At 37.5% G+C, this 25781-nt stretch overlaps 1 protein-coding gene and 1 long non-coding RNA gene across 2 annotated transcripts; one reads left to right on the forward strand and one right to left on the reverse strand.

Annotated features, from left to right (window-relative positions):
* Nucleotides 1–567: 567 nt before the first annotated feature.
* LOC121235638 lies at nt 568–17844 on the forward strand. Its single transcript, XM_041131978.1, has 10 exons — nt 568–1035; nt 3375–3502; nt 3618–3689; nt 3822–3967; nt 4267–4381; nt 4469–4549; nt 13418–13555; nt 14429–14516; nt 17310–17423; nt 17553–17844. The coding sequence occupies exons 1-10, from the start codon at nt 735–737 to the stop codon at nt 17573–17575; spliced, it is 1206 nt and encodes a 401-aa protein (XP_040987912.1). The 5' UTR covers nt 568–734; the 3' UTR covers nt 17576–17844.
* A 1124-nt stretch (nt 17845–18968) lies between these two features.
* LOC121235026 lies at nt 18969–25639 on the reverse strand. The gene is made up of 3 exons (XR_005934490.1): nt 25628–25639; nt 19585–19589; nt 18969–19187 (listed from the first exon to the last, which is right to left on the reverse strand). It is a non-coding gene; the product is annotated as an uncharacterized LOC121235026 (long non-coding RNA).
* Between the last annotated feature and the right edge of the window lie 142 nt (nt 25640–25781).

Raw genomic sequence — 25781 nt, forward strand, 5'->3', positions numbered from 1 at the left:
AATCCTAAACCCCACCCTAACCCTCAACCATTTTTTACCATTTTTAGTCATTTTTGACTAATCATCTCTCGGATGACAACCGATCACCCCTCATTATAGAATATCGACATCAATAAGATCTGGTCAGATTCAGTGTGGATCCAACGAGTTAGGTCAAATTCAACATGAATCTGGCTAGATTCGACCCGATTTAGATTGATTGGTTCTTTGGGCCACTCTGAGCCAGGGCGTTATGAGGTGGTTGAAACCACCTTATGGTGGTCCGACAACCCTAAGGGGTTGGCCAATTGATCCCTTTCCATATTTGTGTTTGAGTAGTGTTACATTTACTTACAATTTTACTTACAAAACTTATTTTGTTAGTTTTCTTTTGAAATTCAAATTTTATGATTTTTAGCATATCATAACCGATACATGGAGAAGTAAGTTTTTTGTAAGTTTTTCTGAAGTATATTTAGTATTTTTCTTTGTGTTTTTTATTTTTTTTAAATTTCAACCTTTGACTGTGTTATTTCAACTTTTGTCTATTTTACTTATGAAAACGATAACGTGGTTATACCAAGGCTGTTATTCGGCCATATTTTTACATCATGAAATACGGGAAATATACACGGAAATGCATCCATCCTCGTTCGGTAGACGTGACCCATCCAGCAAAATCGTATGTTCAACAGTCTAAAAAGGAAGGAGGCTGCTAAAATGTTGTATGTAGAGACCACTCCATTCCATGTCTCATGCAAGTAGCAACCATGGAAGAAACCATGATGTCTTCTACCCCAAGGAAGCGCCCAAAACTAAAACCCAAACCCAATGTTAAACCTTCTCCTCCTCCTTCAGATTCTTCGCTGAAGTCTCTGATCGAACCCCCACACAATTTATTCCCCTCGAGGGACGAGTTCCCGAGGCTCATGGCTGTGCTCGGCATCGCAACCTTCGTCGCTTTAGCCTCCAACTTCTTGGCCACCAGTTTCATCAACCGCCAACCCAAGCCCTTCTGCGATAATCTCGACTTAGACTCCCCTGATTCAGTCTCCGGTGAGTCCCTTATTTCTTTTATTTATTTATTTATTTATTTTTTCCGGTTCTTGAAAGCTCTCTGAATGGTGTCTCACTCGATATGTTGGTTTCAGAGCCAGATTTACTTGCTCTCTGGGTGGTTGGCTGATGGAGAAGTAGTTTCTTGGTTCTATGTTTATTTTTATGGATTAAAAATTTAATCTTTGCGGTTAGGATACGTGTGTTCGTATTTCTGTGTCTGTGTGTAGGTGAGGTTCAATTTGTTCACAATGTGATTGATTCTCTATATGTTTGCGTATTATTTAGCGGGCCGAGACTCAAATTTTATTTAATAAAACGATAGAATATCTGTTTATCAGCGATCCAAGTGGAGTGGTAGGTGGTTCTAGCTGGACTTTGTCATCTCACTAGTGTGGTGGGCACGTGCAATGTAGATGCTTGATTCCCCTTAGTTGATAGAAAGAAGATTTCACCTTAAAGAATTCATTCATCCAATCACTTAGGTTTATTAACCGAATAAACGCATGGAACATAGAAAATAAACCAATAACTTTAAACAATGAATTGCGAAAATCTACAAATAGAACTACTCAGTCTTTGAGTACTATCGAGCTCATGAAAGCGGGCTTCAATCTAAGCCTTTTTCATTAAAAAAAGCTGTATCCGCATCATTACCTGTTATCATGTTCAACACTAAAGTCATTGGCGATTGATTTAGGCAATCTTGGCGTTTTCTTTTTTTGTGTTTTATAATTTTTATATGCCATCTGAAAAAAAAACAGTAACTGATTTGTTTTATTCTTTTAATAAATTTTTTTTATAGGTATTCTTTTAATAATATAAAACAACAAGATAGTGAAGTGTGCCAGAATTCTATTGCAACTTCTTTGAATTATAATATGTTGGGGATGGATCATCGTCCATTGGTATTGAGATCATACCTAAGTGTTCCATCTGCTATATGCTTATGAATGGTGGTACGAAGATCATGTCTTAAAATCCATCCACCATATGGTTTTTGTTAGTGCCAAAATAATGTGTTGATATATTGTTAAGACAAAACTTAGTCCAATTGAGTGTAATTGGTTTGGTTGCAAAATTGGATAAAAAATTGAAGATCGAACGAGTGCTAGAATCTCACTTGGCCCCTGCTTGGCCGAGACTTACATGGTTCACTCAACATGCATGCAGCACTTGCTCTAGCTAACTGTGGTGGACAGTTTGCTAGACGCTAGTGAGAGCAGTAATAGAGTGAACTGGCACAAATTTGAATCCTACCAGGTTTCTGAAATTAAAATTAAACTTGATTTATGCCCTACATGCATCTATTGAACGAGCCCGAATTTGAATCCTGCCAAGCTTTGGAATTCCAAATTAAAATTTTTGAGCCCTACCTATCTAAACGTAATAATACACAATTTTCAGATAGACATGGGCATTAGTTTGAGAATATATATTTTTTTTTGGCAAGAGATACTGAGATATTAAGCCTTAAAAGCCAAACAGTTTCTTTCTTTCCTATACACAGATTATCACCTTGTTAGTTTTTTGATCATTTGGAGAGCCGATGAGTTCATGAGTTCATTATTGGTACTGCTAGAGTTCTGGCTGAAGCTCTTTAGTGGGGGAAGTCATAAAAAATGACAAAAGGCTGAAGTTTTGGATCTGTTGTTGATCTAAAGATCGAGTGGGTTATTTGTGAGTATTACAACTCAAGTTTTGAGTCTGCATAAGTTTGTGGGTGTCTAAAAATTACTAAAATCAATTGTGATGATTACTTCTATAGTGGATTTATAGGTGGTGGTTGAACAACCAGATAGGTTTTTCTTTGAAAGAGTTCTTAAAGTTTTCCCTTCATGGCCAAAATGTTTGTGTTAATTGTTTTTACTGCTTTCTTAGATTCTAGCTTTTGTATTTGTGGTTGCGTAGATATATTGGTCTATTCAATCTTGAAATATTGTTGTATTTCATTGAAACGCCCACTCAACCCGTTATGCCTGTTTGAGATCCAGCTCATCTAATTATTTTCAGGCACACATTCCTTGAGGAACGACTAACATTTGTATTCCTGCATCATTTGAATTGCTAGTAATCTTATATCTTTTTACATGGGCTATGCCTATTTCATTCGTATCAATAAAGTTGATCTCTTACTTATAAAAAAAAAATATCTTTTTAAATCTGAGCCCTATGCAATAATTGTTGGTCTGACCGCTAAGCATGTTCTTGTAACTCTTCAGTACCATGTTTAGTATTTTTGCTACCTATATTAAATACACTAGTCCTAAGAAATATTTTGCAGTGTGATGCTGACTACTTATTGATGTTACGTTTTAATCGATTTGGGTAACTGACAGATTTCTGTGAGCCTTGTCCAAGTAATGGAGAATGTTATAAAGGCAAGTTGGAATGTGTTCGTGGTTATAGAAAGCATGGGAGGTTATGTGTAGAAGATGGAGATATTAATGAAACAGCTAAGAAACTTGTCTGTCCTAAAAAACTTGTTCATTTTGGTGTACTGATTTTCTAGGGATAGAAAGTAATTTTGAATTTGGTATGTATATTTCTGATATTTGATTTATATATATTGACATTTGCAGTCAGAGTGGATAGAAATCCGTCTTTGTGAAGCGCACGCTCAATTTTTGTGTGATGGAATTGGAACAGTTTGGGTCTGTCACCTTTTAACCCTCTTAACTTAATAAATTGGTTGTGTATTATGTAATATTTGTATTTGACTGAACACAACATGCTTGAATTTTGTCACCAATGATTGTATTTCTGATTATATACCCCATTATCAGGTAAGAGAGGATGATTTATGGAAAGAATTAAATGGACACGAACTGATGAAAAATGTTGTCCTGGACAATGCTACCTATATGTATACAAAACAAAGGGCAATGGATGCTGTTGGCAGATTGTTGGAGACAAGGACCAATCTTCATGGGTTTGCATTCCATCTTCATTTGTAGTCTTAAGATTTAGGCTGCTTTTGGATGTTGAACTGAGTTGAGTTGAGATGATAAAATATTATTAGAATATTATTTTTTAATATTATTATTATTTTGGGATTTAAAAAAGTTGAATTGTTTGTTATATTTTGTGTTGGAATTTGAAAAAGTTGTAATGATGAGTTGAGATAGGTTTAAGAACCAAACGAAGCCTTCGTGAATCTTTTGGGTCTTTAGGTTGGATGTTCCCTGACCATCCGCTTTATGTTCTTTTATTATTATTTTTTTAATTTAGGATCAAAGATTTGAAGTGCCCAGACTTGCTAGCTGAGCGTTACAAGCCATTTTCTTGTCGCATTCATCAGTGGTTCTCTAAGCACATTCTTATCATTTTTCCAGTTTGTGCACTGGTATTCCGTTTCTAAAAGACTTCCTTTAAATGCTTATGCTATAGTATAAATGAGTCGGAAGCTTGTTGACAATATCAAAGTTCACAGGTTGTTGGATGCACATTGTTGCTTCTAAAAGTTCTTCGTAGACGATATCTATCAAGCAGAGCTGAAGAGCTATACCACCAGGTATACGAGGCTGTCTATTTTTTCTCGTACAGCATACTGAATGTTATTTTCTTGTTTGGTTATATCGCCACTCCCTCTCATTCAAAAATGCATTGATCCCGCCTGTCTTAGAAATTTCAATTAATTTTGAACAATATCTATTTTTTGACAAGTAAAATAACTTAGTTACAAATACAGTGTATACAATAGAGTCACTTGTCATGAATTAGATAACGATACAAGAAAATCATAAATACTAAGCCCACTAAAGTTATAGATGCTGTCCAAAGTAAAGAGTATTAAAAAATAGAGTTTTGAGCTTCTCAAGTGTCCATTCATGATCTTCTAAATTCCTGTCTTCCTTTCCCTTCATTTACACCATACGAGGCAAGTAGGAATCATATTCTAAAGTGTGGCAATTTCTGGGTTTCCTTCTAACCCTTTCTAATGATTAAAAAGGTCTACTACTCTTCTGGGCATGACCCAAGCCAAGCCAATCCAGCCAGTTAGTAGAAATCACTCCATACAGCACTAGCCATGTTGCAATAGAGCAAAATATGAACAACAGATTTTGCATTCCTCTTGCACATGCACTATCAATCAATTACCTTAATGTGCCTTTCCCTAAGATTCTCCATGGTGAGTATCTTTCCTAGAAAGGCTGTTCATGCAAAAAACCCAGTTTTCAAAGGGGCCTTAGTCCACTAGATACTCTTCCAAGTAAAGATACTTCCCTTGACCCCATTAACAACTGTTCGCCCCTGCTCTACAGGAGAACAGGTAAAAGGTGAGATTTGTCCAGGACCCAAAAACCGAATTGAAAATACAGAGAAAAATCAACCAAACAGTGCAACTACCATTGAAATCAAAATCCACAGAGTAGGGCTGTACAAGAAACCGAAGGACCGACCGGGACTGACTCAGACCGGCTAGCTGATCTCGGAACCGGTCAAAACAGGTAGGGAACTGGTTGGCGGACGGTGAAATTTTATTAAAACCGACGTCGGCCGGTTCGGTCTCAGTTCGAACCAGTAGAAAACCGTTGAACCGGCCGACGTCTTAAACCAATTTTTTTTTTTTTTTTTTTTATATAAAATCCATTCTAAAACGACGCTGTTTCCAGGTGAAATGGCGTCGTTTTGCTTATGCAGTTTAAAACAAAAAAAAAAAAAAAAAGAAAAAGGGAACGGCGCCGTTTCTGCCTAGGGTTTAAACAACCCTGCTCTCAGTCTCCTCATTTCGTCATTTCCAACCCTCAGCACTCAGTCCTCTCACTGCTCTCAGTCTCAAGCGGTGCAGCGACTCATCCCTTCCAGCGTCCGCAACTGCGCAGCCCTCCACGTCCCTCCGTTTCAAACCCTCGCCCCCACTCCAGTCTCCACTCTCCAGCGACATCGGCAGGTGCAACTTCCTCAGCCGTCCCCCTCATTTCGTCCTCTCCACTCTCCAAATAAAAAAATTTTTGTCTAGTGTTATTTCTATTTTCTTGATTGATGATAATGTTGTTTACTATTTTCTTGGATTGTTAGATGATTTTGTTGTTTACGATTTCTTGGATTGTTAGATGATTTTATTGTTTACGATATCTATTTTCTGGATTTTTGAATTTTGTGGTTGTCTGGTTGGATTGAATGGCACATTTGGGCAATTTCTTTTTTGAAGAGACGCAACTGATTTCCAACAAACCGCCAAACCGACTGTGAACCCGCCGGCAACCGTAACAGCCTGTTTTACCCCTTACACTGCCGGTTTTCGGCCGATTTTCTTCCCCAAAATATCAGTATCGGTCGGTTTCGGTTTGTGCACAAAACCGAACCGAGGGTTCGGTTTTTCACCCCTACCACAGAGAGAGAAATAGAAAATCGAAACTCACAACAAAACCTTTTTATTTTATTTTTTTGATCAATAAAAAAAGTTTAGAGGTTTGAAACTCACAACAAAACTCAACTAAATTGATTACAAATAGAAAGAATGAGACTCCAATTGGAACCAAAATTAACTAAATCTAAACCCAGATCAAACAAATTGAAATGCTAAACAACTTCAAAATGTGTGTTTGTGTGTGTGAGAGAGAAAGAGAGAGAGAGAGAGAGAGAGAGTTCTGCATTTTGGAAGTGTGACTGAAACCTAAAATGTATAAGCACCAAATGGATTTTAAGGTTTCTCTATTGATTATGGTATTTTAATAGATACAAGTGGGTGCCTGCTGAACAACTCTACCTCTGAGGAAAGAAATTGTTGTCATAAGGGATGAGAGCATTATAGAAAGGGCGAACAATGAACTTCTCTTTCTTGGAAGGAGCCCAAAGAAGCGTCTAAGCTGTAAGCTATACATGAAACCCTATATCGGTTATATTAATGAGAAGGTGAATGAAAAAGAATTCGTTGAGGTCGATTAAGGACCTTTAATAAATTTGTTTAATCCTTTAGATTGAAATGTTAGGGAGGGTAATGCATCCCTCTGAGTAGCGCTCTCTCCTTGTTTGATCACAAAAACCATGCCGTTGCACAAAAATGATAGTGTTGGAGAATTCAAGAACAACCATATAGTATTATAGCCTTGTTTAAATTATTTGGTGGATTGTCAAAGCATTGGTCTGTCAAATGCTAGCACATGGATTTGAGTCTTGAGAACAACTACTTGATAGAAAAATACTGAATGATAAGACTGTATTCAAGCAACCTCTCTCAAGATGTTGTTTCAGTAGGAGGAACAGTAATGACCTTTTTGGGTATATCCGTAACTTAATATAACTCCAAGAATTGAAAGCTCCTTGGAAGAGCATAAATGACTTGAGATATTGTCAGATTTTGGTCGAATTCCTCTTTGAGGTGTTTTCCTTCTCATTATATAAAAAATAGTTCCAGAAATAATTATAAGATTGAGAATTCAATTTGAATCTCAACAAACTACATCTTCATCTTATCTAAACTAACCTGACTTTATCCTATCTAAATATGTACAAGTTTAATTTAAATACAAGATAAGATTAGTAAATAAATCCTAATCTATTTAAAATTCAGTTCTGCTGTATCCCAGTAAAATAGGAGATTAGTTTCCATGTAACCCTAGCCACTACCTAGTACAATAGGAGATTGGCTGCCTAGCTGCCGTATCTTAAAGAAAACCAGGGTTTTCTTTTGATACCCTCCCTCAAATTGATGCTAGTGAGTCGACTAGGAGCAATTGCTAACTAAGTATTGATGCCGTTGTCGAGTCAAAGCTTTGGTGAAGATATCAGCTACTTGGTGTTCAGTGGACACATGAGGGAGAATGATAGCTTTAGACTCATAGGCATCTCGGATATAGTGACAATCAACCTCGATGTGCTTTGTACATTCATGAAAAACTGGGTTAGCTACAATTTGAATGACACTTGTATTATCACCATAAAGAGGCGTGGGATGTGCCTGTGCAAAGCCGAGTTATGAAAGAATACCACGCAACCACATAATTTCTGAACATGCAACAGACATTGCCCAATATTTAGCCTCTATAGATGACTTAGATACACAATTTTGCTTCTTACACTTCCAAGAGATAAGAGAATCCCCAAGGAAGACACACCATCCAGTAGTAGAATGTCAAGAGTCTGGACATTCAGCCCAATCTGCATCACTGTAGGCAACTAATCGAAGAGAAGAACCCTTAGGAAAAAAACAGTCCACGATTAGGAGTCCCAAGTAGATAGCGAATAATCCGACGAACAGCTACAAAATGAAGATGTCTAGGAGAATCCATGAACTTACTAACAGTGTGGACAGCTTAGGAAATATTAGGGCGCGTGATAGTGAGATAAATCAAGCTGCCAACTAACTTACGGTATAAGGTAGGATCTGAGGGAAGTTCTCCTTCGTCTTTCCTATACTTAACATTCACCTCCTGAGGAGTATCAACTGGAGTAGTATCTTCCAATCTCCCCAACTGAATTAGATCTTGAATATACTTGTGTTGATTGAGAAATAAATCATGTGGCTGATACCTAACTTCCAACCCTAGAAAGTAGGTAAGATCCCCAAGATCCTTCACGTGAAATACATTATGAAGATGTTGCTAAAGTTTTTGAATCAAAAGTCCATCCGAACCAGAGACGATAATATCATCTACTTATACCAATAAGAATACTACTCCAGCATCGCCCTTGTGCAAAAATAAGGAAGCATCGTACTTACTTTGCTTAAAAGAAAACCCTAGCAAAGTATCGCGAAATTTCTCAAACCAAGCTTGAGGAGCTTGTTTAAGACCATACAAAGACCTCTTCAATTTACAAACAGCCGTAGGGGAGGAAATAGGCATACCAGATGGAAGTTTCATGTAGATATCTTCCTTTAGATTGCCATGCAAGAAAGCATTCTTGACATCCATTTGACGTAATTGCCAAGATTTAGAAGCAGCAAGAGCAAGTAACAAGCGAACAGTAGTCATCTTGGCAACCGGAGCAAAAGTCTCATCATAATCTATGCCATACTCTTGGCGATTCCCCAAAGCAACCAATCTAGCTTTGTATCGTTCCAGTGAGCCATCGGAACGAAGCTTTACGGAGTATACCCATTTACTACCAATTGGTTTGATAGAAGGAGGACATTGTACCACATCCCAGGTCTGATTAGCTGCAAGTGCATCAAGTTTTGTCTGCATTGTTTGCTGCTTGCACTCATGTTCCATAGCTTGTTTGTAACAAGAAGGGATAGCAATGGAAGATAATGTGGCAGTGAAAGAAGTGGGGGAAGAAAAACCATACCTATCTGGTGGGTGAGAGACACAGGTAGATTTCCGAGGAACAGAATCAGCAGGAACTATGGTGGATGTTGGATCAGGTGCCGGAGTAGGAGAATCTTGAAAAGCCATAGGAGACTCGGCTAAAGAGGTGCTATGACGTCGAGTGTAGACAAAACCAGGTTTAAACCAAGCCACTGGAGCAGAAGAGATATCAGGAATGGGCATAGGGAAGGGCTCGGACTCATCATTAAGAATTGAAAAACTAGGTGAGATAGGATCGACATGAGAGAGAAAAAATTGCTGATTTTCTAAAAATAACACATTCCTGGAAATTCAAATTCTTCGTGCATTAGGATCATAACAAAGAAATCCTTTTTGAGTGGAACTATATCCAAGAAAAGCACACTTAACAGATTGAGTAGTCAATTTATGTCTTTCATGTGGTGGAAGATGAACAAAACACACACAATCAAAGATATGCAAATCAGAATAACCAGGAGTGTGACCAAACAATATGGAATAGGGAGAAACATTATGTAAAACTGGTGTGGGCAATCTATTAATTAAATGGACAGCAGTAGCTAATGCTTCACACCAAAAACGAGATGGAACGGATGAGTCAATAAGAAGAGCCCGAACCATATCAAGTAGATGCCGATTCTTACGCTCAGCTACACCATTTTGTTGTGGTGTAGATGTGCAAGAACGTTGAGAAAGAATACCTTTTTCTTGAAGAAAATTCTGAAATTCATGAGACATATATTCACCCCCAGAATCAGATCATAAGACCTTGATTGAGGAAGCAAATTGTGTCTGAATGAGTGCAAGAATTGCCTTGAAAACAGAAAATACTTCACTTTTAGTACGAAGAAAATAGATCCAAGTGAATCTACTGCAATCGTCAATAAAAGTAACAAAATACTTGTAGTGAGCATGTGATATAACAGGAGATATACCCCAAACATCGCTATGAATTATATCAAACACCCGAGAAGCATGAGAACCAGATTGTGGAAATGGTAGCACTTTGCTTTTGGCAAGTTTGCAAGAGGTACAATCAAAAGAAATTGTTTCCATTGAAACATAATTTTTATTGTCAATAGCACCAGATTTAAACAAAGTTTGGAGTACATTAGGATTGGGATGTCCTAAACGTCGATGCCAATCCTTAGTACTTATTTTGACAGCATTACAAGAAATAAAGGAACTAGACGCAATAGAAGCTGAACTAGGATTTATTGGAAATAGCCGACCCTCCTTAGGACCCCTCGCGATCATTCTCCCGGACACTCGATCCTGTACAACACAACCAGAAGATAAAAAAGAGACATTACAATTATTTTCAACAAGCTGTCCAACAAAAAGTAAACTTGTGGAGAGAGTAGGAGAAACCAAAACATTTCGAATGACAGGGGACATATCACCCACGGCAGAAATTGGTAGTGAACTACCATTTGCCGTGTGGATTTTGAGAGGACCATCGTAGGACTGAAGATAGTGCAACAATGTGGAATTATTAGTCATATGATTTGAGGCACCAGAATCTATTAGCCAAGAATTAGGAGAGGACTTTGGTTTACCTGAGATGCCTAAAGCAGAAAAGGCAAAAATTATCATTTGTTGTACCATATCGGGAGTAAGAGTGGTAGAACTAGAACTGGCAGGTGCTGAAGCATGAGTGGTAGCAGCATGAGCTGAAGAAGAGGATGCACCCGAGACTTCAACAAAGGTGGAATAGGCACTCTCTTGCTTCCGAGGAGGTTGGATTGGGCAGTCCTTGATAATATGTCCAGATTTTCTGCAATAGTTACAAAATTTCTTTGGACAGTGGGTGGCAATGTGACCAAATCCCTTGCAACTATAGCATTGTGTAGTGCTATAGTCTCGGCCCTTGGATTTTCCTTGTGCTATAAATGCCACTTGAGCAGGAGATGCAAGCTGTTTTTTCATTGTACTCCGAGTAAGTAACCTTTGCTCCTCCCAAAGCAAATCTCCCAAACAATCATCAAGAGAAGGAACTTGATCTCTACTCATTAAATGAGAACGAACATATTCAAAATCAGAATGTAGTTTCATAAGAAACTGATCCCTCTTACTAGTTTCATGCACACTTTGCACGTGAGGGAGACCATCAGCAGGGATAGAAGAATACACAATGTCAGTGTATTCAGCCCACAGATTTGAAAAACCAGAATAGAAGTCCTCCACTGATAAGCCACCTTGAGAAAAATTAGCCATCTCAAATTCCAACTGAAATCTTCGAGCGGAATTATTCTGAGTGTAGATTCTCTTCAAATACTCCCACATAGCTTTGGAGGTTTTGTAGGGTCATAGATTGAGGATGATGTGAGGCTCAATAGAACCTAGGATCCAAGACATGATCTTGGCATCCTTACTCTCCCATGTAGACAATTCCTTTGCACTGTTAGGGGCTGGAATAGTCCCATCAACATGACCCCAGAGTTCTTTACCCTTGACAAGAAGCTGAAGGTGAAATGCCCAAGCAGAATAATTTTTTCCATTGAACTGAATGCACAAGGAATCAGATTTTTCAGATGCCATGAAAACAGACCAAGAGCAAGAAAAGAGAGCTGCTGCCGTGAAATAGAGGACCCTAGGAAAATCAAGAAACTAGAAGCAGCCTCTGGAAAAAAACAGAAAACAGCAACCCTAAAGATTTTAGGGTTGACCGAGGAAGTACAAAAAAAAAAAAGGAAATCAGAGTAGCTCTGATACCATGTCAGATTTTGGTCGAATCCCTCTTTGAGGTGCTTCCTTCTCATTATATAAAAAATAGTTCTAGAAATAATTACAAAGATAAGATTGAGAATTCAATTTGAATCTCAACAAACTACATCTTTATCTTATCTAAACTAACCTGACTTTATCCTATCTAAATATGTACAAGTTTAATTTAAATACAACATAAGATTAGTAAATAAATCCTAATCTATTTGAAATTCAGTTCTGCTGTATCCCAGTAAAATAGGAGATTAGTTGCCATGTAACCCTAGCCACAACCCAGTAAAATAGGAGATTGGCTGCCTAGCTGCCGTATCTTAAAGAAAACCCTAGTTTTCCTTTTTTTTATAGATATTAGATCAGCCGCCTTCTAGCCTTCATCCACATTTCCTTGATAAATACATATTCACAATTTCGGGTGCCAGTCAACTTATTAATTAGAACTAGGAGTGAAGAAACTAAACACATTCGAGGAAGGCTATATCTCACCCTTTATAATTTTACTGAGCATTTAGAATCCACTTAATTAAAACCAAGGTACACAATTTAGATTTGGATAACAAGATGCTGACTTGACCAATCATTCTAAGTAAATCAGTAAGCAGACCTTACTAAGCAATACAATAGAAGTAAATCAGTAAGCAGACCTTGTTTGACTCTATCCAACACCTCTTTTTTTTCTTTTTTTTTGAAAAAGAAAGTGAAAATCAAGGACATTTGCTCTGTTTACATCAAAGATAGTAGATATTTCACCAAAATGCAGAGTACTTACTTAGCAGATTATTCGGTCTACCTCATTGGGTGCACTGGCATTCTTATAGGTTTACATCAGTAGACTGGGATCCGTATTTTGCATAAAAGTTTTTGCAATGAAGTAGCCATTAAGTGTGCTGAGAATGCCCCTTTATGGTTGAAGGACTAAGACATCGTATAAAGAATATTCAGGTGACACTCACATGATTATCAATGGCAGATTTGTTCTAATACCGTGTATTCCTTCTAGTTTACCTATATAAAAAAAAATACCATCTATTCCTTCATGGATTTCTTTCTTTCTTGAATTTTTGCCACTGGTGCTCCACCCTTTTATACTTTTCTACTTGCATGGCATCCTTTGGGCTCTTTTTTCCTTATATTTAAACAAATTTATCACCAAAATATAGAACCTTGTCTTCCTTGGGGGTCTAGGAACGGCTGGAATTTGTTTCTCTTCTTTATCTTGCAAGCTGTTCTGATGTTATTTTATTAGTAGAGCTTTAGCAATGCATGGGTAGATGTGGATGTTTTTCTGTTAACATATGGATCCCCTTTTATTAACCAGTTACCGATCTATTCACATGTTAGTTATTATGTTCTTTATCCCCTGTTTATTCAATTTGATTAACATTTTTAATCAAACATTAAATTATCTGTGGCCTATATGATAGGTTTGTGAAGTACTTGAGGAAAATGCATTGATGTCAAAGAGAGTAAATGGAGAATGTGATCCTTGGGTTGTTGCTTCTAGGTTACGAGATCATCTTCTTTTGCCAAGAGAGAGGAAGGACCCTGTGCTATGGAAAAAGGTAACCTCATGTGCATGGAGCCAATTTCCGCTTAAATAACTTCTTTCTGTTGTGGTTCAGTGCAGATACATTACCGGTGTCCTAAGCAGTATGTTATCTCAATACTCTAGTGGAAGTCAAAGTTGTGCATGAGTTTTGTAGGTGTTCATTGACTGAAATGCTTTTGTGAGATTCTGAAGTTTGCATTTGTTCTTATAAAAAAAGAAAAAAGAAGTTTGCCTTTGTTCATATAATCTCATTGCACTGACCAGTTTTGGTGGTACCAGAGTATCGGGATAGAAGCACTATTTCCATGTTTAAATTCATAACACTCGGTTTCAAATATTATTCTGTCTGGATCTGGGCAAATTTTAATTTTAAGGCACCCTGAAATGTTCTTGCATTGAAGAACAGTTTGTAACCGAAAATCTACTCGTTGCACTTTTTAATAAAAGTTTGACTTATTTTTATTACCAAAGCTAGCTTTTTTTGTACCAGGGCATTGAGAACTCCTGTTTTCCTTTAGATTTCTATTGTTGTACATCTCAATTTCACTTAAAGGTTTCGGTGCTTTGTGTCAATTTAAACCACAGTAAATCATTTTAAGCTATCATTTCTGCAAAGCTTGTAACCCTTTCGGTAGCTGGTAATGAAGATACCTACTTTGTTGTCACCTAAATCCTTTAGTCTTCCAAAATCTTTGGGAGCAATTACGCGACTTTATGAAATAAATGCAAGTTTTATGGCAACTTGTTGAGGACCACTAGTATATTTATTCTGTATTGATTATTATTGTTATTGTTTTTTCTTGTACTAAAAGCTGTATCAATGATAATGTGTAGTTAATCGAGTTTATAATAATTTTTTCATTAATCATTTCCATACTATTTTCAGGTAGAAGAATTGGTTCAGGAAGATTCTCGAGTAGATCGTTATCCGAAGCTGGTGAAGGCTGAATCCAAAGTAGTCTGGGAATGGCAAGGTATAAAAGTGTACCAAACTGTTTTAGAAAATAATAAACAAGGTTTTCCAAATTGGTCCAGTCTCTTACCTAGCTGTCATTTTTTTCTTACAACTTAAAAGGTTATTACATCCAAACTAACATATTGAGAAACATGGGGCCTTTTAGGAAACAAAAGTTCTGTAAGATTTTGTCCAAAAAGTACTTAATAAAAAAATATATTTTGTCCAAAAAGTTTTTTGGCAGGGAAATGTGCCAATGAGAATAGGTGATTTAGAACATTTGGAGGAGTGAAGGGAGATCAAGGAAGGCCTAAAAAATATGCGTTAGTTTATTGAAGAGGAATATGATAAAGAGAAAAATGGTATAAAGTATGAAAGCGGGAGGGGGGATCATTGTGGAAGGATATTATTGACGCTAGCCATGGTATTGGTTTGGGTGGTTGGTGCTCTAATGAAGTGAGAGGGGGGTACGATGTGGGATTATGGAAGTATATAAGGAAGGGGTGGCTATGCTTTACAAATAAAATTCGCTTTGTAGTTGGTAAGGGCAATCGAATCAGATTTTGGCGGGACATGTGGTGTGGAGATCAGGCATTGGAAAGGGCTTTTCCGGCTTTATACCGTATTGCAGCTAATAGGGAAGCCTCAGTGGCGGACGTGCAGTTATTTTCTCATGGTACGCACCAATGAAATATTCTCTTTAATAGGGATTTCCATGATTGGTAATTGCCTAGTGTTTCAGATTTTTTCAGCTTACTATATTCCATGGAGACTCCTATGGCACAGCAGGATAGCTTGAAGTGGAGGTCTAATAATCACAAGATATGTACAATTAAGGCGTATTATAGCATCTTGACAATACTCCGTTCTCATGGAAGAATATGTGGAGATCTCGTGTGCCTTCTAAAGTAGCTTTTTTTGTTTGGAATACTACTCTTGGGAAGATATTGACCACAGACAACTTGAGAAAGAGAGGTTGTGTAGTGTTGGATTGGTGCTACATGTGTAAGATGAATGGAGAATCTGTGGACCATCTCTTACTACACTGTGAGGTAACAAGGGCGTTGTGGGATGAGATCTTTCAAAGGGTTGATGTTGCTTGGGTTATGTCCATGAGGGTGGTGGATTTGTTGGGTTGTTGCACAAAGTTGCAAGGCTGTCATCAAGTGGCAGCAGTGTGGAAGATGATTCCGTTGTGCATTATGTGGTGTATTTGGACGGAAAGGAATGCGCATTGCTTTGAAGATAAGGACAATGTTGAAGAATTTTTTTCTCCACACTCTAATGTGTTGGTTTTCCACTATTGTATTGCATAAGGACAATGTTCAGGATTTCTTGTCTTTAATTTATTGTTTTAAGAATGTATTTAGGAGCACTTAGGTATACTTCCTGTGTACAAGTGCCTATTTCATTCATATATATAATATCTATCTTTTACTGATAAAAATAAATAAAGTATGAAAGCTGGGGCCAAAACTCCACCTTTATAGCCCTTGTTCCTAAAAATGCTGAGGCATTATATGTTAAAGATTACCTTCCCATTGGCCTTGTGAATGGGGTGTACGAGATAATTCACAAAGTTCTTTCTAATAGGATGAGCAGTGTTGTTGAGAAGATCATTTTAAAGCCTTAAAATGCGTTTGTCGAAGGTAGACAAATCTTAGACTTTGTTATTGCTAATGAATATTTGGATAGTAGACTTTGTTCGGGTGAACCAAGGGTTCTACGCAAACTAGATATTGAGAACACATATGGTCAGGTTAAATAGGAGCTCCTACATCATTTGCTTGGCAGATGCAGATTTGGGAAGAAATGACGATGTTGGATTGATGACTGGTGCTCCCGTTAGCTTCTTCAGTAACTCTCAAAACTTGAGACAGGGTGATTCGCTCTCATGCTTTATGTCACTCTCTAAGGGTAGTGTTTTTTGTTTTTTTTTTTTTGTTTTTTTTTTTTTTTTTTTTTTTTTTGCTTGGGCACGTCTGTAGGGAAGATTCTCACCCTGGATAACCCAAGGAAATGTCATATCATTGTCATGGACTAGTGTTGTATGTGCAGGATTGCCGTGCCTTATGGAGCAATATCTTTGGCTGAGTTGGGTTGGCTTGGGTTATGACCAGAAGTATAATAGACCTCTACCAATTGGAGAGGGTTATATGGCATCTCACAAATTGCAGCAGTATGAAAGGATACCTATGTCTATTGTGGTGTATATGGAGGGAAAGGAATGAAAGAAATTTTGAGGATCACAGGCACTCAATGGAAGAGCTTAAACTTTTTTCTTCAAGATTTTACACTTTGGATAGCCTCTATAGATTTTAATGGGCATGGTCTTCACAATTTTCTTGTGTTGTTTCCAAAATTTTATTGTATCATTTTCTACTCCTAGTTAGGTGCTTCTCTTGTATACTTCCTGTGGTTCGCTTGAATCTTTATAAAGCTAACTGCAACTTAATCGGGATTGAGTCTTTGTCAAGTTTAGTTTTCTCAGTTGAGAACCAAATAAACCTGGTATCTATGATTTGGATTGTTCTCACCATGCTGTTCTGTTCACACGTTCTCTAAAATGACCAAAACTTCCCCCCTTTTTCTTTTAACTCTGCAGAACAGATTAGCTGATATTTAATTTAGCCTTTCTAGCTTCTTAGTATCTGGGGGCCTATATTGTCCAACTCTGATGTCCTCAATCACATTTGAGTGTTCAATTCCATGCTATCGTGACTTTTTGGAATTCTATATGTTTTTCTTATTTTGCCGTGTCATCTTCAACTTTGACATGTGCTCTCTTTTTTTTTTTTATATATATATATAGTTGAAGGCTCTTTAAGCTCTGCAAGGATGAGAAAAAAAGTAGAGGCAAGCAAACTGAAGTCCAATGAAGGAATTTACATAAATTCTGAGCAACGACAGCACACGTTGAAGGCTGGTGAGTTGCTAAACTATTTTAGGTGTTCCACATAATGCATTTATGTTGCAGATCAATCGACAGCTCAATGGAAAAATGTTCTCGATTGATATAGCTGGAATGATGTGTTGTACCATAAATTTCATGCAGAGCCAAAGGCGCTGATTTTTTGATATGGGCTTGGGGTTCTCTCCCCACCGAATGCTGAAACAAGTAGGACCCAACCAAGGTCTTTTGTAATTTCAAGTTTAGCTCTTTGTTTTGTACTTTATAGGGGGATTGAATGAGATGTCTCACCGATGGAAATGTTGGGACCTCCTATTGGAAGAATATAGAAATTGTATCATGTTTAGAGGTAATTTCAGGCGGTCCAGTTATGTCTTGTACATCTGTGCTCTGTTTGGAACCTTTGAATAATGATTGAATACAAGTTATGTACATCTTGTACATCTGTGCTCTGTCCAGTTGTCTTGTACATCTGTGCTCTGTTTGGACCCTGTGTACATCTGTACATCTGTGCTCAGCGATGATCATATTCTGAAATTTGTTCTCTCTCTCTCTCTCTCTCTCTCTCTCTCTCTCGCTCGCTCGCTCTCTCTCCTCTATGGATGTCATATATCTTTAAGCCAATCACTTGGAGCATTTTCATCTGCTTCCTTAAATTTTTTCCTAAATTTTAGCTAAAAAGAACACTCCTTATAATTTTATCCTAAATTTTACTCATCTTCAAAAAACATTCTACATCACATTCCCTATCTTTTATCTATTCTATTAAAATAATATTCTTCTATTTTTTTTTATTATTTTTTTCTCTCACTTCCATTTCCATTCTTAACCACTAACTCTTTTGTCTTATTCTCTTCTTTTCAAATATCACATTTTATAAATACTTATATGATTTTTTTTCTCGGATACAATATTATTTTTCAATTCAACATTGGTATTAAAAATAATAATTTTTTTTTAATATATGTATTTTCCAACGCGATGGTATTTTTTAATATGATTTTGTCGGTATATACTTTAGTAATATTTGATTTGCAATTGTCTAACGATGATATTTTTTTCATTTTCATATAACGGTAATATTTTTTCAGTTTCTCTAACGATAATAGCTACCTGCGTATTGATAATAAAGTTTTTTGCAAAATAGTACAACGGTAACATTTTGAATTCCTGCCTCCAATAGTAACATGCTTTGTCATTTCTCTAACGGTAATTTTTTTTGTCTTTTCTTCAACGGTAACTTTTTTTTTATCTTTTCTTTAACGGTAACATTTTATGTCTTATATGTAACGATAACTTTTCCTTCTATAAGAGCATTAGCATTGGATTCATCATTTTCATCTTCAAAATTTGATGAAAAGTACATGTTTTTCGTAAATTCAAAACCTTTCTATCCATAACCCCACATTGAATTAGCCATTGGATTCATCAAAATAATAATATAATATTATTTTGTTAATAATAATATTTTTAATTTATTTTTTTTATATTTTACAATTACACTAACTATATATTAATTAATAATTTAATTTGATATTTAAATTATTATTTCCTAACTTAAATATATTGTGGCTCAAAATTGAGAAACAATTATTTAAATAAATAAAATAATAGTTATAGAGTATGAATAGTGAGTCTTCAAATTTGAAGATGAAGATGAATGTACTATAGCTAAAAGCTTGACATTTGAGCATATGGTGAATCCAATGCCAAGATTTTAAAGCCAAAATCATCAAATTTTGAAGATTGGACTCATTTGATGAGTCCAATGCTAGTGCTCTAAATACGCCTTCTGCTTGCATTCACATTCTCAAATACCCAAATCTCATCTCCAACTCCTTTCATCAAATGACTCATTCTTTCTTTCACAAATTGCTCACATACTTGTCATTTGATGGTGAGTTGGATGTTGTTCTTAATGTTGAGGCTGATGGAGAGTCATCGAAATATCGTGGCAATCGCCAACGTCGTAAGTTTATTCGGCCTCTGTACTACCAACTGAATCTATAGGTGAATTAGGTGCAACTGTTGAGGTACGGGAATATGTCGGGGACATCGTCGACCTTCGCTTCATCTTGTCCTTTGTGCAATGTCGATTCCATTTCGATTGGTCCTTCAATAGCTGCCAACAATGCACGAATTGAAAGGAAGTTTTCTCAAGCGATTGGTACATGACCTTCGCTTTGTCAAACTTCCAATGAAAGCATAAAATCAACATAAGCGCTTCAGATTGGTTCGACTGTTAATCCCACAAAAATAGCCATCCATTCAACTCAAGATATGTAAGAAAAAACATTGAAAGAGAAATACGCTAGATTACAGAGAATCAAGCTAGCCCCTTTCTCATTTGCATCGCCCAAAACCATTCGCTGCTTCGCTGGTCTCTATGCACCGCCCTCAGTCTGATGTCAACGCCAACTAAAGCATCTCAGTCCGATGCCGACGCGTAGCGCGACGACTCATTTGCACCGCCCCTTTCTTGCACTAGCACGACTAAACGCATAACGACCACTCGTTTACCGCCCCTCTCTTGCACTTGCGAAACATTTCTGTTCTCATTTGCACCTCCCCAATCTCAGTCCGACGTCGATGGGGCTGACACTTAGTTTCTGCAATTTCAAAATTCATGGGGGTTGTCTGTATCGTTTATACCTTCCTTTAATTTACTTATTTTTCTTTAAAAAAAAAAAGAAAAAAAAAAAGAAGAAGAAGAAGAAGAAGAAGAACTTCTTAATTGAAAACACATCAATAAATCATAATGCTTATATATCAAATGGGACAAGGTGGAAGATGTGAAAAACTCTCTAATTATACCGTACTGCATATATCTTTAACTTGGCCACAAGTAAGCCAAAACGGTGAGGATGTATATTGGAACTGACAACAGGCTCGATAGCTAGTATCAGTGGCTCTACTGAGCCTTTCATCAAACATCTTGTGTGCTTTCTTATTCTTCCATCATTCCAGTAGCTATTACACTCACCATATTCCTCTTTACAAGCAATTCACACAACAGTCATTACATTTTATGGTAAATGTTCGTAAAAACTTGCTGTTGTTATTAACCCTCATGCAACTAGTTTCTGTTTGCATAACCAAAAAGTTTATTTTGAACATTTACTAGAGAGGATGAGGCTTCGAGGGAGAGGAAGAGGCTTGTAATGGAAGAGCTACGTGGCGGGTTGTAATTGGAGGGTTGTTATTGGTTATTCATCAGCCCGGCCGTTTATAAGGTTTTCTCTAAAAATCAAATAATTAACCACCTATTAAAGATAAAGGAAACATAACGCATAAATATCATAATTAAGTGTTGAAAATAATAAAAAAGTGGATGCTTATACCTTGTCTTACTCAGTCATGCCACTTTGATTCAACCTTTCAACTTGTGCGAGTTTAGCACAAAATTTGTTCGTCGCCTTTTGAATAGCAGATCACCGATATATTAAGAACCCAACACTCCACTCATTTGTACTTTGTTTATACTCATTGAAGTATTGACTAACTTTTTTCTCAAAGTTGGGCATGTTTTTGGTCCGTTTCCTGGATTGCATCAACTCTACTATTCAGCTATGCGGAGACAAATAACTTGTCTTCTTCGAGGTGAAGTTTGCACCCTTAGCTGATTTTTCTTTGAGAGGGCGGCTCTATTTAGGTTGGGGTGGAGAGTCATCCAAAGTCACGGGAGATTGTTCACTTTGACCACAAAAAATGTGTTCAACTTCATGCTCCTGAGTCAGGAGACTGGTGAATAACATATTTCCATGCTCTTGTGAATCCATCTTTAAAAAGTTGTAAGCACAAAAATATGGTACACATGTTAAACAATTATGAACAATATTCTGCAAGTGATTTTGATAACCGGCTCAGGAATCCTATGGTAACATATGACCACACTTGGCACCCTCCCTAGCATGGCTGCAATAACCAGTTTGAAAAAGTAGTGGTTCTATCTTATACAACACCTAGGAGGGGGGTGAATAGGTGCAATTTAAATTTTCTAATATAATAAAATTTAATGACAAGTAGCAATTAAAAGATGACACAAATCAAACAAATAATCAATACAGAGATTTGGTCACAAAGTGGAAACTCATTTGAAGAACGTCTCCAAATTCTAAAACCACTCCGGGTGTAAGCCACACCTAAAATCCACTATAGAAAAAGTTTGTTACAACCAATATAGAGACACTCACAAAACCTTTGTAGTTTCTAAACTTGGCTTGCAACATCACAAGTGACCCACTCGATCTCTACACGCATGTAGTGTCAGAACTCCGACCTTTCTATAGCATCCCACGAGAACCTCTGGATCTCTGCATCAACAGCAGCTCCGAAAACCTTCCGGCCAATTAAAACGTCCATTTCAATGGATTTTGAAGAAGATTTGATCTTGAGTGTGGTGTGGTGGAGATGTGTTTGTCTAAGAGAGATTCAACAATGTGAAAAAGTCTCTCTCTATGGCTCTTGAAGCAACTAGAGTTTTTGCTCTGTTTCTCCACACCAAAGAACAGAAATGAGCGCACATCGAGCGAACCTCTCTGGAAGAGTTCTGCTCGAGCGCCACGTCGAGCGCACATTGAGCGAACCTCTTTGTATGGTTCCGCTCAAGCGCTGAGTCGAGCGCACATCGAGCGAACCTCTCTGGAAAGTCCCGCTCGAGCGCCAGTTGAGCCATGTTGAGCACACTTCAATCTTTTTCATATCACACTGCTTCAACACTTGTTACAACTCAATTTTACACAGGTTTTTACAAAAATATGCCAATCAACTAATTTTTTCCTCAACAATCTCCCCTTTTGGCATTTCTGTGACAAAACCTCTAACCTATACATAGAACCTAATCCTGATACACCCCAAACAGGGTTCCCATGATTTAGACAAAATCTTGAACATGTTGAGAAATTTCTGCAAACACTTAGCAAACGGTTAAATGAACCACAAAAAGTATGCAAGAAATAATCTCATAAGCATAAACAATGTCAGTTGCACAGTTTTCATAAAAAACTTTTCATTAAGAAATTAATCAGACATTGAGTTCAATAGACAAACAATAACAGCAAGTAATTAACAATAAAAGCTGCTCCCAAAAAAAAATGTTACTAACAAACACAAAAGTTGCTCCCCCTACATCTATACCACTCCCCCTGAATATGTACTACTCCCCTTTTTTGTCACGAAAAGCCAAGGGTCTCATGTATCACCATCACTCTGATTGCCACCATCATCATCAAGGCGCTCCTCTATATCGTTGAAGCGTTGAGTCACAAGCTGCTGTAAGCTGTTAACTTTAGCATCAAGGCTATCAAACCGTACATCAAACCGGGCTTCAAGACGGGCAAGGTACTCAAAGACCTACTGAAGGCTGGGCTCAGTCAAATCAGGTGCCGATGTGGATGGTACCGAACTATGTGGCTGTGAGCTCGAAGGCCGAGAGCTCGATGGCTGAGAAGAGGGTGGTGGAGGATGCTCAACATCTAGAGGTTGAGGGGCAATGTGAGTACGACTCAGTTGCATGGTCCTACGACCAATAGGAGCTTTAAGAGGGACTCTAAGCTCATGTGGAAGAAGCGCAACTGACTGAGAGAGGGCTAACCTAGTGATGAGGCAAGCGAAAGGTAAACCAGTATGTGTTTTAGGGGAATTAAAAGCCTCAAGCATAACCCGGTACAAATGACTCTCCAAGTCCATGGAGACATCGTTGATCAGTGCATACAAAAGAGTGGCGCGGTCAGGACCCACATCACTATGATGACCAGTAGGATAGAGATTTGTAAGGACTATCCTACTGAGAATGAGAAAATCAGGTGGAAAACGTACCGTTTGAAGGGGTGACTTACCATCCCAACTAGAAAATGGACCAATTAGACACTCAACAATGACTGACGGACTATGAGGAGGAGTCCGTGTATAGGGATACACAAGATTTACCACATGCGGGGCATTTAGCAAGTCCACTAACATGCCTGGAGTCACCCGGAAGACAATGTTCCAGAGACTAACATCAAAAGAGCCATCATCAGAGATAGCATGAATGTTGGAGTAAAACTCCTTAACCAACTCCACAGAAGGAGGGGGATGACCAATGGTCAAGGCCAGCCACTGGCGAGACTAAAAAATATGTGGGATAATAGTCTCAGTAAGCTCACCGATGGTGACTTCCTGCTCGACAATAGGAGAACGGTTAGAAAAGTTTTGAGCGTAAAATTCTCTTGCACGAGCATCGTGGAAAAGAGCTTGAGCGGGAGCAGGAGGATTTTGGCGTGGACGAACACGTCGAGACATGACTTTGGCTGTGGACAATCAGTGACCGTTAGACAAGGCTAAAGGAAATGTGAAATGTCCAATGCATGTCTAAAATGCCCAATGCATGATTCAAACCAATGTATACTTTGCCAAAATTAGGTAATAAAAACCTATTTTAAAACCAAGGTATGAATGTTGTCAAAAACCATTTTAAAATGCACAATGCACATGTCCACAAACACAATTTAACAACCCATTTGGCATTTTGAGCACTTCAAGTGCAACTAAGCCAATGTTGGGTTTTAAACCCAATGTAGGTCTCAATCCTCAATGTCAAACACTATCCCAACACTAGGATAGACATGGAATGAATATGAGAACAATGTTATGCTGATGCATGATGAAAATGAGAAACCAAACATCATTGAGGCATTTCACCGAACACTTGGTGTGCATCCAAGCAAAAACTAAATGAAAAACTCTATGGGAGTTCCAAGAACTTCCTAAATACAAGAGTGAGAGATTCATTCTCTACACCCAAATAACAATCAACAAACACCCCAAAACTAATTCTCCATTTCGAAATCCAAAACAAAATTCCTAATTTCTGAAATACATGTTTATGGAAATGCATGATGGAAATGGAAAACAAAAAACCAAAATGATTGAGAAGAAGTAAGGATGAGAGACTTACCGTTATTAAAATGGGATTTCTTAAGTGAAATTGAGTGAAAAATCCGCCGAGAATAAGAGGAGAAGAATCGCACGAGGAGGGAAGACAAAACAGCACAGAGAGAAAAGAAATGGATGGGGAAAAAGAAAGGACGCGGGGGGTTTTTAAAACACTTTTGCTGAACGGAGGACCAAAATTTTCTCTGCTTCAAAATTTCAGTGTGATCCAACTATTAATGGAGTCAATTTTCAAACCATAAATACATGTCAAATGTAGAAGAGCATCATATCCTCAAAAAATACACAGGTAGTAAAAACAAAGTACCACAAGTAATAAAGACAGGCGTGTTAACAGGGTCCTTGCTCAATCAAGAAATTTCAACCGAAAGGTGTGAGCGGGGTTGGGCTGTACAAGAAACCATAAGTGTTTGAGAAGCTCTTCCAAGATGCAGAAAGTCAAACCTAATGCTGCTAGAACCTTTGTTCTTCTGTTTGATTACCTGTATCAATATCAAGGTACTTGTTTTTCCCTTTTTTTTTTTTATAATTGCAAAAACATCTATTTTTCTTTTCAATGATATACAACATCATTTCTTTTTCTTTTTCTTTGCACAAGGGAACAATAATGAGGTTGTCTAGCCCGTAGTCAATTCTGTGTGTAGGTAGAGCTTCCTAACACTTTTGATTGCCTCCCCAAAACTCACAGCGGTGAAACATCGATTGACTAAGCAGGGAGTGAAGTGTGTGATGTTAGTCACAATTTACAAAAGATACATGTTTCAAACTTTGTAAACCATAAATATATGATACAATTCTCAAAGTACACATGCACCTAAATTTTTAGAATTAACGGCACCAACACTCTTTGTCACATTCATGTGCAAAACATTATGCATGATGTTTGAGGAACACACACACAATATACTTTTAACAAAAATGAAGAAAAACTATACAAGACTTAAACATGTGTAAAATGCATGAATGCATGACCATCAGTCTATACCATGTCTGGTCTGCTCCTCTCCCTTTCTCATCCACACTTGTCTTACTTTTGGATGATTCACCTTATCAGCCTTCTGGCTAGTAGTCAATTGGTCTAACTTCACATTGATAATCTTATTTTGTTTGGTCAAGATCATGACTTGGCTCCACAAGTTTTGATGCCCTTTTCTTGAGTAGGACTTTTTCATTCTCTTAGGATGGCCCCTAAACTCAAAACAGTTTGGTCGTATGTGACCAATCTTACCACAATTGTGACAAACCTGATTTACCTTGTGAGCTTTATGTCCCATGGAGGGTGAGACGTACCTAAGAGCATTCAAGAACTTCTCACTCCTTTTAGAAGGATAACCAGTCCTACTTTAGAGAATGCGGGAGCATAAACAGATTGATTTTTTAACTTGAAGCAATCTGGTCTAATATGACCAACCTTCCCACAATGATGACATATAGGGCTCA

Source organism: Juglans microcarpa x Juglans regia, chromosome 6D (genome assembly GCF_004785595.1).
Source record: "Juglans microcarpa x Juglans regia isolate MS1-56 chromosome 6D, Jm3101_v1.0, whole genome shotgun sequence".
Taxonomy (NCBI): domain Eukaryota; kingdom Viridiplantae; phylum Streptophyta; class Magnoliopsida; order Fagales; family Juglandaceae; genus Juglans; species Juglans microcarpa x Juglans regia.